The 15000-nt window shown below is 40.8% G+C and overlaps 1 protein-coding gene across 1 annotated transcript in view; it reads right to left on the bottom strand.

Moving 5' to 3' along the window:
- LOC111647923 (nuclear receptor subfamily 5 group A member 2-like) overlaps positions 1-15000 on the bottom strand; it is an 18944-nt gene that overhangs the window by 3728 nt on the left and 216 nt on the right. The window contains exons 2-5 of the mRNA XM_087171653.1: positions 14595-14736; positions 13307-13962; positions 2425-2589; positions 1715-1862 (exon numbers count right to left, since the gene is read on the bottom strand). Coding sequence (XP_087027779.1) covers positions 1715-1862; positions 2425-2589; positions 13307-13962; positions 14595-14736 — 1111 coding nt within the window. The remainder of the gene's footprint in view (positions 1-1714; positions 1863-2424; positions 2590-13306; positions 13963-14594; positions 14737-15000) is intronic.

Below are 15000 nucleotides of genomic sequence, written 5' to 3'. Positions count from 1 at the left end.
CTGTTCTGATGCATCATTAGGACAATAATACAATACAACAGACTTCAGCCATGACATCAGAAGAACAAAATCAGACCAGCACAGTCTGACATAGCAACCGGCAACAGTCTCTCTGAGCCATGTTTGATTTCCATTGTAGAAAGAAGGACATTTAGTCTCAGACTTCCTTGTTTGTTCATTGCTTTAGTTGCAGAAACACTGAGACACTGTACTGTGTAAATTTAAACAACAGCTGGAAAAATGGAGGCGTTTGAGGGTGTCAAATATTGTGTTGAAATATTTTCCAAATTAAAAATGTTTTCAGAATAGCTAGTTTTTTTGAGTGATTCTTATCTTGAGTGAGAAAGCTAGAAATAATAACAGGTTGAAAAAACAAATCTTATCTCAAGGTCCAATTACTATAATATGTTCTGGAGCATCAGTTTTATCCTCAGGACACATTTTGATTCACGAGCCACCTTCATGAGTTGATACTGAAATCTAAAGAAAAGGCTGGTGATGAACCAGCATCAGTTTGTTTGGACTGAAACAAGTTTGTTTTTGGTCTGAACATATTTTGAAGGCTCATAGAGATAGTATATCTGCACTGAAGACAATATTCAATATAACATTTGACCATTTTCATTCAGGGAAATAAAAAATTCAATTCAATTTGTTCTCGTATGTTATTTTATGTTTTTAGAGAGAAGAAATCAATCAGTTTGAAAGCTGCATGCCTCCTATTCATTAAGCTACTAGGTTTTATATATATGCTGTATCTATACTTAGCATGTGGGTGGTTCTGTGTGTGTGTGTGTGTGTGTATGTGTGTGTGTGCATGTATGTGTATGTGTGTGTGTGTGTGTGTATATGTCTGTGTGTGTGCGTGTGTGTGTGTGTGTGTGTGTGTGTGTGTGTGTGTGTGCATGTATGAGACAATAGCCAAGCCCTCGGGCAGACCGGCATTCAGCATCAGCTGAGCCCATCTTAGAGAATCCATTCACACAGTAATTAAATGTTTTGAATCAATGTTCTGAATCATCTTTTCAAACTGCTTAAGGGCAATTAAATTACCCCCGACAAACCTGACTCTGAAGATGAGGGAGAGCGAGAAGCGCGAGCAAAGAAGCTGCCGGCAAAGACAGCAAATATTTTCTGCCTATGACAAGTGCTCTTACCATTCAAAAGCTCTTTGTTCCCTGCTTCGCCAGCGCTAAACAGCAAACACTTCTGGGAATCTGGGCAAGCCACATCTATGCTCTCTCCATCTGCACAAGCCGCTACACGAATGTTGGCCCTACCATCGAATGATAGACCCATCCATTACGCTTCTTTTGAATGCCATTAGTGGACAATGGAGGAGGATGTCTTTGTTAATATTGGCTTTTGTCAACCTGAGAAATTTAAATAAGTGAATTTATTGGAGGGAAAAAGGCCAGTTTGGAAAACACTTGTAACCTTATAGATAAATAGGCACTGCAGATGATCTGCAGTGGTGACATTTTTTCATTAAAATATCAGTGTTGCTATTCAGATTCAGCCAAAAGACGGCCTCACTATCTCTGCAGCCGCACAGAGTTGATTGATTTTTGTTTCAAAACACACCATTCTTCAGAAAACACAATCCACAGGCTGCACGTGCAAGCCCAGGCCTTTCACCACACATTCTGTTTTTAATGGGTCAGTCAAGGGTAGAGTTTGATAGAAGTGAAACACAAACAGGAAGTTGACTCACTAGGGTTGAACAGGAGGAGGAACTTCATACAGGCGATCTCTCTGCGGTCGACCTGAAGCGTCCGCAACCTCGCCGCCAGCTCCTGACCCCTCTGGACCAGACCTGACAGCGTGGCCTCAGCCTGGGACAAGATGGACGACAGCTCCACCTGCAAACACAGGCTGCTGGTTATATACGTGAAACTTTAAGATTCAAAGCCCATCTGGAAGAGCTGAAGACTGCTGTGATCTTCTTCTGCTGTTAATTATATAGATGTACAGAGTCATGTGATTAATCATGTCATTAGGTCCTTTGTTCCAACCTTAAGTGAAGCTTCGGGGACCCCCGGAGCTTCATGGGCCCCTGGAGCTCATATTTCCGATGATTAAGTCTAATCAAAATTTACATTATAGTATTGAAGAAATAAATGTATCTCATCCTTGGGAGAATGATACACTGACATGATGTTTTATCATGAAGTAAATGACTTGGAATATAACAGAGATTGATTAATGCAAATTAATCTTAATATTAATCTTTATTCTACGTTTTGCTGCTAACGCTAAAACAGTTTCCCTCTCCTCTGTTTCAGCTGATAACAGCTAGTTTCTAATGATATCCAGATGTAAAAACACATCAGTGTTAATGTCAAGCTGCTACAGTTTTAACAAACAGCCCATAGGTGTGGAGAAGACGTAAAGAATGTAGTGAGGTGGGTGAATGAATCAGACTGGGATTTGTGCTGATGATGGGAAGTTGCTGGACGGAGACTCTACCTCCTGGCCCGTCACCAGCAGGACGCTGTCTTCCTTCCCATGCTGCACCTGTCTGAAAATGTGATCCAGGACCAGGAGCTCAGACCAGCAGTTGTGGAGCAGCTTCATTTGATCGCCCACCTTCAGGAAACACAGGGAGAGAGAGAGAGACAGACAGACAGACACACACACACACAGAGAGACAGACAGACAGACATACAGACAGACAGAGAGACAGACAGGGAGAAGGTGAAGATGAGGTTGTATGAGGTATTCATCCACAGTCAGTTTGTTTGATCCCTACACTCACCACGTGCACTGTATTACGCTGCAGATCAGCCGGTTGGATTCTTTCTGTGGGACTTTTTTTGCTGCTGTCCTCATCCACAGCAGAACCAGACTGGGAGCGATCCAAACCAAATCTACTGCAGGTACGAAATACACTGACTACGTATAAGAACCTCACACAACCCTGCCTCTTATCCTGTACTGTCCCTTTAAGGCAGATCTACAGTCCAAGCTTCACTCACATGTTCATGTTGTAGCTTTGTTGATTAAACCCTGAAAATCCTGATCGATATTCCTTCAGATGTGTAGATAGATTATTCCTCTACACTTGTCTTGTCCTACACAGGAAATCAATATCCTTCTTTCTCAGGTGTATTCTCTATCACTCTGTGTTGTTGTGTTATGTACAGTATGTTTCCCTCTCTGTCTCTATGTGTAAGCTCACTACTGAATTTACACCAGCCCTGTGGAAATATAAGCTTCTATCTGACATTGAGTTATTCACATATTTTTATTCTTCTTCTATTCTGATGAAATATTAACGTCAGGTGAGATGTGTGTTTTTTTTTTACTTCTTATAGAGAAAACAAAAGGTTCAACTCCAACTGGGTTTTATATGGTTCTACTTCTGAGACAATCAGCTCTTGAATGCATACAAGACAACCAATCACGTTCTGCTTCTCTGTCATGTGACCTCACAGTTCAGTGAAGGCGGGAAAAGGGGAAGAGATGTGAGGTTACAAATGCAAGGCAAGTTCAGTATTTTCACTGTTCGCATGCTAGCCAGCTAACACCTTAAATGTAATTAAATAGTCTACATTTGAATTGATAGGGTCACAATAATTTCATTCATTCATTCATTCACAACCCCCCCCCCCCAAAAAAATAAATAAATAAATAAATAAAACAAATCTAAACCTGCCTTTACACTGACCTGCTGCACTTACTTCTATCCAACCTAAAAGAAACTTAAACTAATGCTTCCTATATCTGACTGTCCTCTGACTGGAACAAATATTTAGCACTGACCTTTATACACAACCTGCAATGCTTTCTTAGAATGAGAAAATAATGAATCATTATGAAAAACATTCAGTTTAACTTTCTGTTACATGTAGAAGTTCTGTTACAACACTGATGTCATGTTTTAAAGCTAATGATGAGTAAACTGTTTGAAAATTGTTGCTTCTTTTCATGTTTTGCAAAATAGAAAATCAAAAGCGAGTTCTCAGGATTACAAGGTTCTACCTGCATTTGACCTGTTCCAGAAAACTCCATTTACAAATTTAATAGGATTTTGATATTTATAGTGTAGAATAGACTATACTATACGTGTAGAATACACACAACAACTTTGAAGTTCAATATCTCAACACTGCTCAGAACGCAGATAGAACCATATAATATATATATATGTATATATATATATAGTCTTTTCTATCTATAGGCTTAGTCTGATATTTGATTATATCTAATATATTAATATTGATAATATTAGATAATTATGTATAAATAAAACAAAAAAAAATAAATATAAAAACTACAATATAATTTAATTATAAAAATATCACCATACGATAATCTCTTATGTCATGATATTTCCTGCCATATGTGATATCTTTAACACTTCATCATTAACACTGATTATTAGATAATTATATATTATAAAAAACGTGTGTGTGTGTGTGTGTGTGTGACAGTGGGTGTGTTTGTCAGTGTGTGCTGATGTCTTCAGTGTATGAGCTATTGCACGTTGTGTATTTATGATCGTCTGAGACCTCCTCAACCTGTTCACCTCTCCCTTACACCCCACCCCCACCCCCCCCCCACCCCCGCCCCACCCTCTCCTCATCTGCCCTGGCTGTAGGGGATGGGTGTGCAATATTGTCTCCAAAGTGAAGGACACAACAGTCAGTAATTTTGTAGCCGCAGCTGCTAATAGGCCCAAACACACATTGGTCTGACACGGAGCTGACAGAATTACTGTCTATCCGAATGAAACGATATATCAGTGGAAGAGGGGAGGGGCCCCACACTCTTCTGGACTGGTGCAGCGATGGATGGGGGGTGGGGGGGGTCTGGGTGTACAATGATAAAGAAAGGGGTTAAGGAAGCAAGAGGTCTCGGCGACCTCCTGCGCTTCCTCTCTAGGACGAGTCGGACTCTCAGCTGCAGCCAAAAAAAACAGGCAAGAGCGGCTCTACAGACATTTCATCTCATCGCCATGAAGAAATAAAGAGTGTGCAGCACAGTCCTGGTTCAGGGGTGAGCAGAGACATTTTTTTTTTCACCACCTTCTTGTTACATTAACACAGTTTAGAGTTCAGGCCACTGTTGACCTTTTAACACCAGTAAAACTCTGAATTATTATATTATTTTATCATTCCCAATAACATTGTTTGATCAGTCAATTTGTAACATGTGGTTTATATTTGCATGTTTTATCTTTTTATTGCCATTTCTCACTCACTTCATGTCAGACACACTGATTTGTAGTTTGATTGTTTTGTTGTGTTTTTTGTATGAAATTCAAGACAAATAAATATTTTCAGCAATTCTTATTTAGGCTTAAAGGTTAGTGACTGCAGACTTACTGCCAGGTCCAACCCACGATCCTCCACAGATGGTGGATGAAACTGGGAGTTGAAATAATAAAATGAGCAGAAGAGACTAATTTCATATCAGTGACTGGCATTCTAGAAATATATCACACTGGTATCACCCTTTAAAACCACGCTATAACATTTAAATTCAGACAAGACATTTTTATTCACACTGTCACTGCTGCCATTCCTTATATTCTGAGGAATTATCAGTAGAGACTAAATATGTGCACAGAGTTTTTAAACCACGTAGAGGAAGTTTGTAGAGTGAGCTGCAGAGGACACAGAGCAGCATGGCCAAAATCAACTGCTTTAATATTCAGTAATACTGTGGAAGCTTATGGACTCGCTGCAGACAGACTGGAACCAGACTTAACCTGTGCTGCTCCTCACCAGCAAACCTGCTGAAATACAAGATTAAATCCAACACTGCAGGAAACAATCGTAAAGTGCTACACAGATACACAGGACAAATCTGAATATTTAGTAAGCTTTACCTTGCGTGCAGCCTTTCTGAGACTGTCTCTGTATTGGGTGCTTCAGAGTGGAGATCTGTTACAGCCATTTTTGAACAAAACTCTTCAAAATCTTTTTTGGCCATGTTACTTTTAAATTGACTGTCTCTGGCACACTGCCTGTAGTAGCAGCACATTTACCATGTTCATTGTGTGCTCTCCCTCAGCAACATCTCCCATGTTCAACAGGTGAATGGAGGGTCAAACACAAGACATGACAAAGGCCACCGCTGGGGAGCCGCAGCAATCAATAGCTGCCATTCTGCTCACAATTTAATAACAATGTAGACGAGTGGGGCACAGAGTTGTGGCGGAGGACTGACATTCCCCCGTTATCGTCTGCGTGGAATGTAATAATCCAGCCGGGGGGACGGCTCTTTTTTGCGGGAGGCTTTCTTGGCAAAAACATGCACAGCTTTGTTCTCACTGTCCATGTCCTCCGTCCACGGAACATAAAAATGCTCTAACTGTCAACACAGACACATCAGATGTGTAAAACACAAAGTTCTCTGTTGTTTACTGAAAAGAAACATAAAACAGGAAAACTCACATTTTCCTATGAGGGGGTTTATTGATGATACGCAAATGAAAATGATCACTTCATTTTGGCAAAGGCAAATACTGCCTGAAGCAGAAAACCTACATTTTCATTTTAGATTTATATTTTCTGACACCTGAAAATTAATTTACATTCATTACACTCACACACTGTCACCTATTCGTTGTCAGGTCTATCCGAACCAAAACAGCAATTTAAATGTCCACATTTATAATGATAACAACTATATTTATCTTTATTAATGTGAAACAGCACAATGAGGAAACGTTTTAAATCTCTGTGAACACAGAGCGACAGGCTGTGGAAGAATGTCTGCTCACAGCAACTAGAGCATGACTCATTTTTCTTTCTTTTTTTTTGGTGGTTTCATTTTGGCACTCGCAGCGTTGGGGAAGGATTGTCGTTTTGGTTTAATATAGAAAAATGTCTGTTGAAATCTTCTTGTCAGTGCAACGACCAGAAAAGAACTGAGACCATGAAGGCTATATTATTTTCTAATGTGATAGTAAAACTCTCACACATTCAGTTTACAGGGGTTTGAGACCATCCGTGATGATCCTCACGAGCACCACAATCGCATGTTTTAAAGGCTGCACATGAACGGGGCTCAGACCAGTTTAATGCTGCAGCTACAGAGTGAGACTAAATCAAACAATGCTAAAATACAAATGAGTTCAACAATTTTACAGCTCTTGTTTCCTGTGCCCTCGAGGATTTCATCACACATCACACACCGCTATGGATCATTGGACTTTAACACACATAAAGAATGTGATCAGTCGTAATGTATCGACTCCTCTGAGCTTCTCTCCTCTCTCAGCAGCTCGGCCCAGTCTTCCTCTAACACAAGCTGCAGCATAGAGATACCTTGTTGTCAGTCTGAGAAGATGCAACAAATCACATCATCACCACAATGTGGTCTTTGTCTCTGAGACAAGGATGCTGTGAAAGAAACAACAAAAAGACGGATCCTCCTGATGTTCTCACAAGCTGAGAATTCAGTCATCATGTTTAGTCATTTTCAGACCCTGGCTTTGGTTTTTGGATTCAGACAGCAGGTTATATTTACTGTCAAGATCATTACATGGTGCTCTGATGTTGAACTGATCACACTTTGCTGTGGTGTTATAAATGAGCACATCATTTTAAATTAAATGACTTAATAAAAGATTATCCAACTAAATGGATGCTGCTGCAGCTGAATGACAAAACAAGAAAATCTGAGATATCCATCTCTCAGATTTGTCATATTTGTAATTTGTACTTCGGACAGTCCTGCTAACACAGTGTCTATGTACTGTTGTATATCTGTAGCATCTGTGTTAACATTATTATGATGTTGTCATTTTTTAAGCAGAGTTTACATTTTGTTTATTTGAAGTGTTGATCCATAAAAAGATATATTTGTGGTTTTAAGAACCAAAAACCATCTCAATGTAGTTTTACATCTCCTCTCTCAGGCTTCTCTGAGGCTCTCTTCTGATTGGCTGACAGGCCAACCACAGGCAACGGACTGTAGCCTGCGACTGTAATTTGATAAAACTCAAATTGCGATGGTCAGTCAGAGCTGAAATGAGCTGAATAGATGGTCAAATCTGGACTAAAATAAAAACAAATATATAAAAAAACAAACTCTCATATTTCTATCTTTGGGAAGGCTGCGCAGTGATGCTTTGACTTCTGAACGTCATTATGACATCAGAGAAGTTTGTTTGTTGTGGCACCTAAACCAAATCAAACAGCAACTGAAAACTGAAAATATATATATATATATATATATATATATATATAAATAAATTAAAAAACTGGAAACAATAAGTTCAAAAAGTCTCTGACAGAAAGACAACAACAAAACAATTAAAACAACAAAAAAAAAGGTGTGGATGGTGGGTCCAGGTGGGCGGGGCTTGGTGACTGATTCGTTGTGACATCACAAAGTTCCAGAGGTCCTGACGGCTGCTTTTAAGGCTCAGTTTCTGAATACAGGCTGTGGACTGAGCACTTTTCACAGTATTAATATAGAACCTAGACCTGATTTATAATTAAACTACACATGGACATCGACCTTTAGACTGGATGGAGCTTTAAGTGATAATAGTAAGACACAGGTCAACATGAGGCAGATTGAAGATGTTGTGCTGCTCAGACGGACAGAAACTAGACAAAGCTTTACACACTGCAGGGATCTGTTCATCACGTTCCGCTTCTGCTTCATTTAGCTGGGTCATTTCCAGATAAACATAAATAACATGTGTCCTGCCAAAATACCAGCATTTCATTTTAATGTGAATTGTTCACTTCGTGACCACCAGCAGAGGACTGACGGGTCCAGACGAGTGTTTTAGCTCCATATTAGAAATAATCTCCCTCCACACTAACACACCTGAAAACACATGTCACATGACCAATCCCAAACACTGGGCGTGTGCTGGTGTAAGCAGGAGGCAGATTGTCTACTCTGCAAAAACGAGGAATAGCAAAGAGTTGTAGCAGTAAAACGCATAATTCAACTCAACAACAGCTGCTAGCAAAGACAACAAGGTCGGTAACACTGTAATTCATTATCATGTTGAGAGCTAATCAGGAGGCGAGGTGGTGTCTACGTCATTGTTTCCAAAAGTCTGAGTTTCTGCCTGTCAGGACTAAAACACCACTGAAAGTCTCTGTTTTACAGACTGAGAACTCTGGCGTGGTGTAGATGGAGGAGGGAACGAGTTTGCTTGGAGGAAAGAAAACAGTAATTTAAAGTATTTTTTGCAATGCATTAGCGTTATTTCGCTAAAATGAACTGTATTCAGAGTGAATGTAAAAAGCATTGGACTTGAATTAAGTTTAAAGTCATTTGAGGTCAGAGTCTGAGCTGACACACACACACACACACACACACACAAGCAAACAGTGTGTACTTTGTCAGCTAACGTTAGCTACTTCGAGGTATAGCTGTGCAGTTGCTAAGCGGGAAAAAAAGCTTCTGTTGTGATCTGAAAACATCGGTAAAACTGGAATGGTTACTTTCTATCACCATTTCACCGTGTGGCAGAGAGAGGAGCTGGACTCTGATCCTGATCCTCCAAACTACAAGGTGAGTTTCATCTTAACTTAGCATCTGCTAAGTGCACGTCTCCAAAGGACGCTGCTGGTTTGATTTAGATAACGTTACCTTACCGTCTCGACTGAATTGACCGGGAGCTAGCTGGCTAATGTTAGCCAGCTAGCTAAACTGTCATCATATGTTATTTCCACTATTATTACAATGAACAGACATAATGTGGCTGTTCCACATGGTTCAGCTCTATATCCCAACACCTTATAATGTTTATAGCAAAAAAAACAGAACTCATCTGTGAATGGGTAGAAGGATTTCAGTTTCCCTGGCACGTGTCATTTGCAGTGTGACATGTCAGTGCTGTTTTCTCAGGAAGCTGTATTCACCACTTCATGATCAGCATTGAGGGGCACGTCATTTATGAGGTCACACAGCCAGCTGACCACGCTGGCTTCAGTCTTTTCTACTCACTACATCTTCAATCTCCAGTCCCAAGATGATGCTGCATGCACACTGGAATTAATTCAAAGGTTAGATACTTACATCCTTCAGCTGGTACTGTGTGTTCACAGCAGCTGTGATCATGTTTGTTGAGTTTCGTCTCACAGGTTACATACAAGCTGCCTAAAACATCTGATACTGGAGCATGTGAAGGAAGCTTTTCTGACACTAATCAAGGCGAAACAACTATTACTTAATCTGCACCCTGAAAGTACACTGTCCTATTTCCCCACCAACCATGAATACACACTCTTGTTTTTCAGGACATTCATGGGGGTAAATCCTGACAGAGGCACCAAGGCTGGGCGGGTCAAAGTCTTGGAAAATGGGTAAGGTCACCCAGAAAAAGATGGCATCAGTCAAGCCTTGTGTCTCCAGTCTACTAAAGAAATGAAGGACTTTGAGTGAGACTCTACATAAGTCAGTTCACACACTCACTCACACACTGCTAATGTCTTAGCCATACTCTTTTTTCAGTTCACTTGGCCACTTATTCACTCCTTTAGCTGTTCCCTCATACAATCCTTATAAATATACACATACAGTACGACAGCTTATGTTAGACAACCACTTGATTATTTTTGATAATATTTCTTGTGTTTATTTGCGTTCAGTGTTAAATGTTCATGCAGAATACAACACTTGTTAGAGATCTTTTTTAAATGACTGAGATTTTGGTTTATTTGCGTGTTGTGTTTTCACAAGCGTAATAAAGAGGGACGTGGTTTTTTAAAAGACTTTGAAGCAGTATTATTTCTCTTCAAATTTTAAGTTGCAATTGCAAGATCACGTTTATTCAATGTATTAAAACATAGAATTTTATAGCAAGACTGCCAAGGATTAATTTATCAACTCATAAAGTTCAGGGAAAAAATAAATCACTGTAGTTCTTTTTGTTAGCAGTTAATTTATCAATAGTGTATACTGCAGCATGTTTTATATATGCACTACAGTTTACAGTAAAAATCTGCAAATATAGTTCCTGTGAAAAAAGTGTAAATAAACAGTAATAAACTGCTAATCCTCCATCAGTATTTTACTGAAATAGTAGGAAATAACAGCTTTTTGCTGTATTTACAAAAACAGTAGCAAACTAAATATCAGCAACAGCATGGTACCGATAATTTTACAGTAAAATAAGGGCAACCCTGCTTCCAGTTGTTTACTGTTTTTTAACAGAAAAACATTTAACAGCGCAGGACTGTAACTGTACCTGAATAAATCAACTGTATTTGTCACCAAAGCCAGAATCAAATCTTCAGTTAAACTGTTTAACTGGTTGGTCACACTCACTTTGACCGTGGCTCGTCATTGTTGTGTAACAAGTCTGATTCGTTGCAAAAGAATTATCATCCTCCATTTTCACTTGGAGCAGCAGGTGTGTTCAGCCATGTTGTCAGCAGCAGCAGAACAGTGACAGTATTGATCTGTGCAGCACGAGACATTGAATCAGCTTTCCAACACACTCACAAAGACACAGCCTGAGACACAGATGGATGTCCAATCATTCCCCTTCAGAGAGGTGTGTGTGTGTGTGTGTGTGTGTGTGTGTGTGTGTGTGTGTGTGTGTGTGTGTGTGTGTGTGTGTGCGCGCGCGCACCAAGGAGACACTGCTGTATCTCAGGGGATAGAGTGGGAGGATCGACAGTTTGATTCCCAGATGTTGAAGTGTCCTTGAGCCACATGAATGTGGTTTGTGATGTAAAGAGCTTTGATTGGCCAAATAAAATAGAACAGCTCTATAGTAACTTTACATTGTTTGAGCTGCGACATCATCACATTAAACATAATGGTGTCATGGTTCATTAAAATACAGCTGTCATGAATGGAAATAATCTCTTTTTGAACATGTCTATTAGACATCATTGTGTGTGACGTGCAACACCAGAGACGGAAAACCGGATCCATCAAGCAGATAAAATGTAAAATGTTAATGATGCACCATAATTTAATGAATCAATATGTGATACAGTCATTTCATAAAAAGCTTTGCGTATCTGTTGTAGTTATGGACTCATCTCTATCTGCCTCAAGCTTGTGGATATTTTACTGCAAATCATGTTCACTCATACAGTCTTATTGTCAAGCACCATATTTTAACAGTCTGTGTGTGTGTGTGTGTGTGTGTGTGTGTGTGTGTGTGTGTGTCTCCTACTGTAGTGGCTAATCCATTAGCATGATCTTTAACCAGCGGAGGTCAGGTGGAGTAACGACACACATACTTAGAAAGCAGCCGGATGTAAAATATGTTCAATATCTGAAACTGGATTTTATTAAATAATATACTTCCAAAAGAAAATAATAATCAAAACAGGATTTTAATGTGACTAAACATGAAAACTGTCGGTCTCCGTTCTCTAACCTGAATGCTAACAACTCCAAAAAGCTCCTGACAGGCTGCAGAAGAAGAGACACAGCAGGACCATGTCAGGTAACCAGCACCTGCACAGGTGAGTATCAGGTAATCACATCATCCATATTCTGCTTCTGCGTCTTTATGGCCACTTTACTCAAACTAATATGAGTATTTCATAAGTTAAACTTTATATTTCAAAATCAGTCAAAATTCTGCATCTACAGATTTTTCTAAATACAGCTCCAACAGCTACTGCAGCACCGTGATGACATCGACCGCAAGACACACTCATGACACTATACAGGTGAGCAGCTGAGATCAACATGGAGGTGTGAAGGTGGGTGGGTCTGTGCTCCTGTAAGTGCGTCTAATCATCTATGTGTTGATGTAGCAGCTGGTGTTTTCCCTCTCAGTCTCATGGTGCTTGATCCAGTGAATCCATCACTGCCAACATTTAATTTAACATTTAACTTTCTCTCTGTCAGCTGAATTTCACCACATACAAAAATGCATTGTTGCCTAAAGTGGCTGCGGGTGTGTTCTGCACGTACGGCCAGTGAACTGTGAGTGCATTGTGGGTGTATGAGTCAACTTGATCAGTGTGAATGCATGTTTTTTAATGCTGCAGAGGAATATGAGGCGTGAACTCTGTGAACAGACTTAAAACAAGCTCCCCGGTCTGAAAAACAGGCTTTCTTCTCCTGTTCCAAAGCAGATGTGATGTAACCTTGTTCCTGTTATGTTTAGTGCTATTAACATGTTGAGAAACTGTGGAGAGGAACAGATTCTCATTCTATATTCCTCAACCAGTTCATTTGTTGAAACAAGTGATTTTTTGACTGAAATCAGGAGCGTTGATGTAAGGAGGGATGAAAGAAAAGACAGACAAAGGAGTGTTTCCCTGCAGGGTCGCTGTCGCCCTCACTTCATTCATACATATTCATATTCATATTCATATTCATATTCGTACATAAAGGGCTTGGTACTCACCCTAAGCTCCTTGAAGAAGATGCAGCTCCGAGCCCACTCCACTATGGAGAAGAGAGTCTGGTCCGCCATGCGACACATGAGGCTGAAGGTGCTGGGTTTGTCCAGCCGGCCCCGCCCCCCCTGTTCCTGCTGCAGGTGAGCAACGATCTTATTCTGCACCACCAGTTCGTCTGGGTCGCAGCGCAGCAGCTCCAGAACCAGCGGTGGCAGGCTGGGGGGCTGCGGCGAGGCCGAGGGGTACATGTCAGGGTAGGGGTATCCTGTCAGAGACTCGGGGGAGCTGGTGTAGTCGGGACACTCGGCTTTGATTACCCTGCCGGGGAAGGCTGTGTACTGGTACTGGGAGGTGAGGGGCACATGGGACTGCATGGCCATGCCCAGGGACGGGGGTCCATAGAGGTTGGCCTCGTAGTCTGTGGGGGTGATGGAGCTGGGGGTGGAGGGAAGCAGGCTTTTGGAGATGGTGGGCAGGGTGTGCAGGGTGCCAGTGAAGCCGTAGTCGGTCTGCAGCGGCGAGGCCGGCGGAGGAGCGGCGCTCTCCAGCTTGAACCCGTTGGATCGAATCAAAGCCTTCTTTTGCTGCTTCAAGGCCCTGTCTCTCTTGTACATGGGCCCGAATTTATTTCTCCCCCCACGCATGCGGTCTGCACGCACAGCTGTCACACAAGAGACGAGAGGCGAAACACAGATTCACACATGAAACAGTGTGAGAGTAAAATCAGAAGAATCTAGACTCTTCACTGAGAGAATAACTGACATGTTGCTTCCCTTTTTAGGCCTGAGAGATTCCCCAGAGTCTGTGCTGCTTCACTCCTCCTTCCAGCCTAAATAGAGCGTTTGATTTAAAACAGGGGAGGCTCCGGGTTTTATCAGTAAGTCAAGAATGTGTCCTTTTCTGCTACGGAAGCAGGTGCTTTCCTGCATTGCTGTCTGGGAATTAATGTGTGTGTATGAAACAACATGAGAACCACTGGCCCACAAATCAGGGTTTTTTTCTCTGTGATAAAATTGTCAATTTATCATTGATATATGTGTATATATATATATATATATGCATATATATATGTACGTATATATGTATGTATATATACATACACACACACACACACACACACACACACACATTAAGTGCAGCTACATTATTATTATTAACATTACAGGATGATCAAATATGCAGCCAAGTGTCGAAAACAGACATTTTCTCCCTCCCAGAAAAAAAAGAAGAGTAAACTAATAAAGTGATAATGAAATGGCGGCAGGAGCACGTGTGATTTAAAGTGAAGTTCACCTTCTAGCCTCATCCCGACGTTAAGACATTTCTGGAAGCGACAGAAGGGACATCTCTTCCTTTGGGTCTTGTCTATTTTACACTCCTGGTTTTCCGCGCACGTGTACCTCTTGTTGTTCTGCACCGTCCTCTTGAAGAAGCCCTGAAACACGGGGGTGCGTGACAAGCATGAAAAACACGTGGGGCTGAAAATGTTTCACTTTTTAACATGTAAACTCTTGAGGTCGAAATAACACGGCTGCTGAATGAGCGCGTAACCTAAATACACTGAACAGGACCCGACATGCACTGCGGCTAAAATCAAATGTTTACAGATCATGTTGCATTTTTATATTTTACTTAAACAGACAAAAATGATTAAAGACAGCCCGCCAAGAATTCTCTTTAAATGACACAATATTTTAAT

The sequence above is a fragment of the Seriola lalandi genome, unplaced genomic scaffold (assembly GCF_002814215.2).
Source record: "Seriola lalandi dorsalis isolate HSWRI2012SDOR001 ecotype SW California unplaced genomic scaffold, Sedor1 jcf7180002054883, whole genome shotgun sequence".
Taxonomy (NCBI): domain Eukaryota; kingdom Metazoa; phylum Chordata; class Actinopteri; order Carangiformes; family Carangidae; genus Seriola; species Seriola lalandi.
Note: the sequence above shows the minus strand (reverse complement) of the source record. Positions and strands in the feature narration are given on the sequence as shown.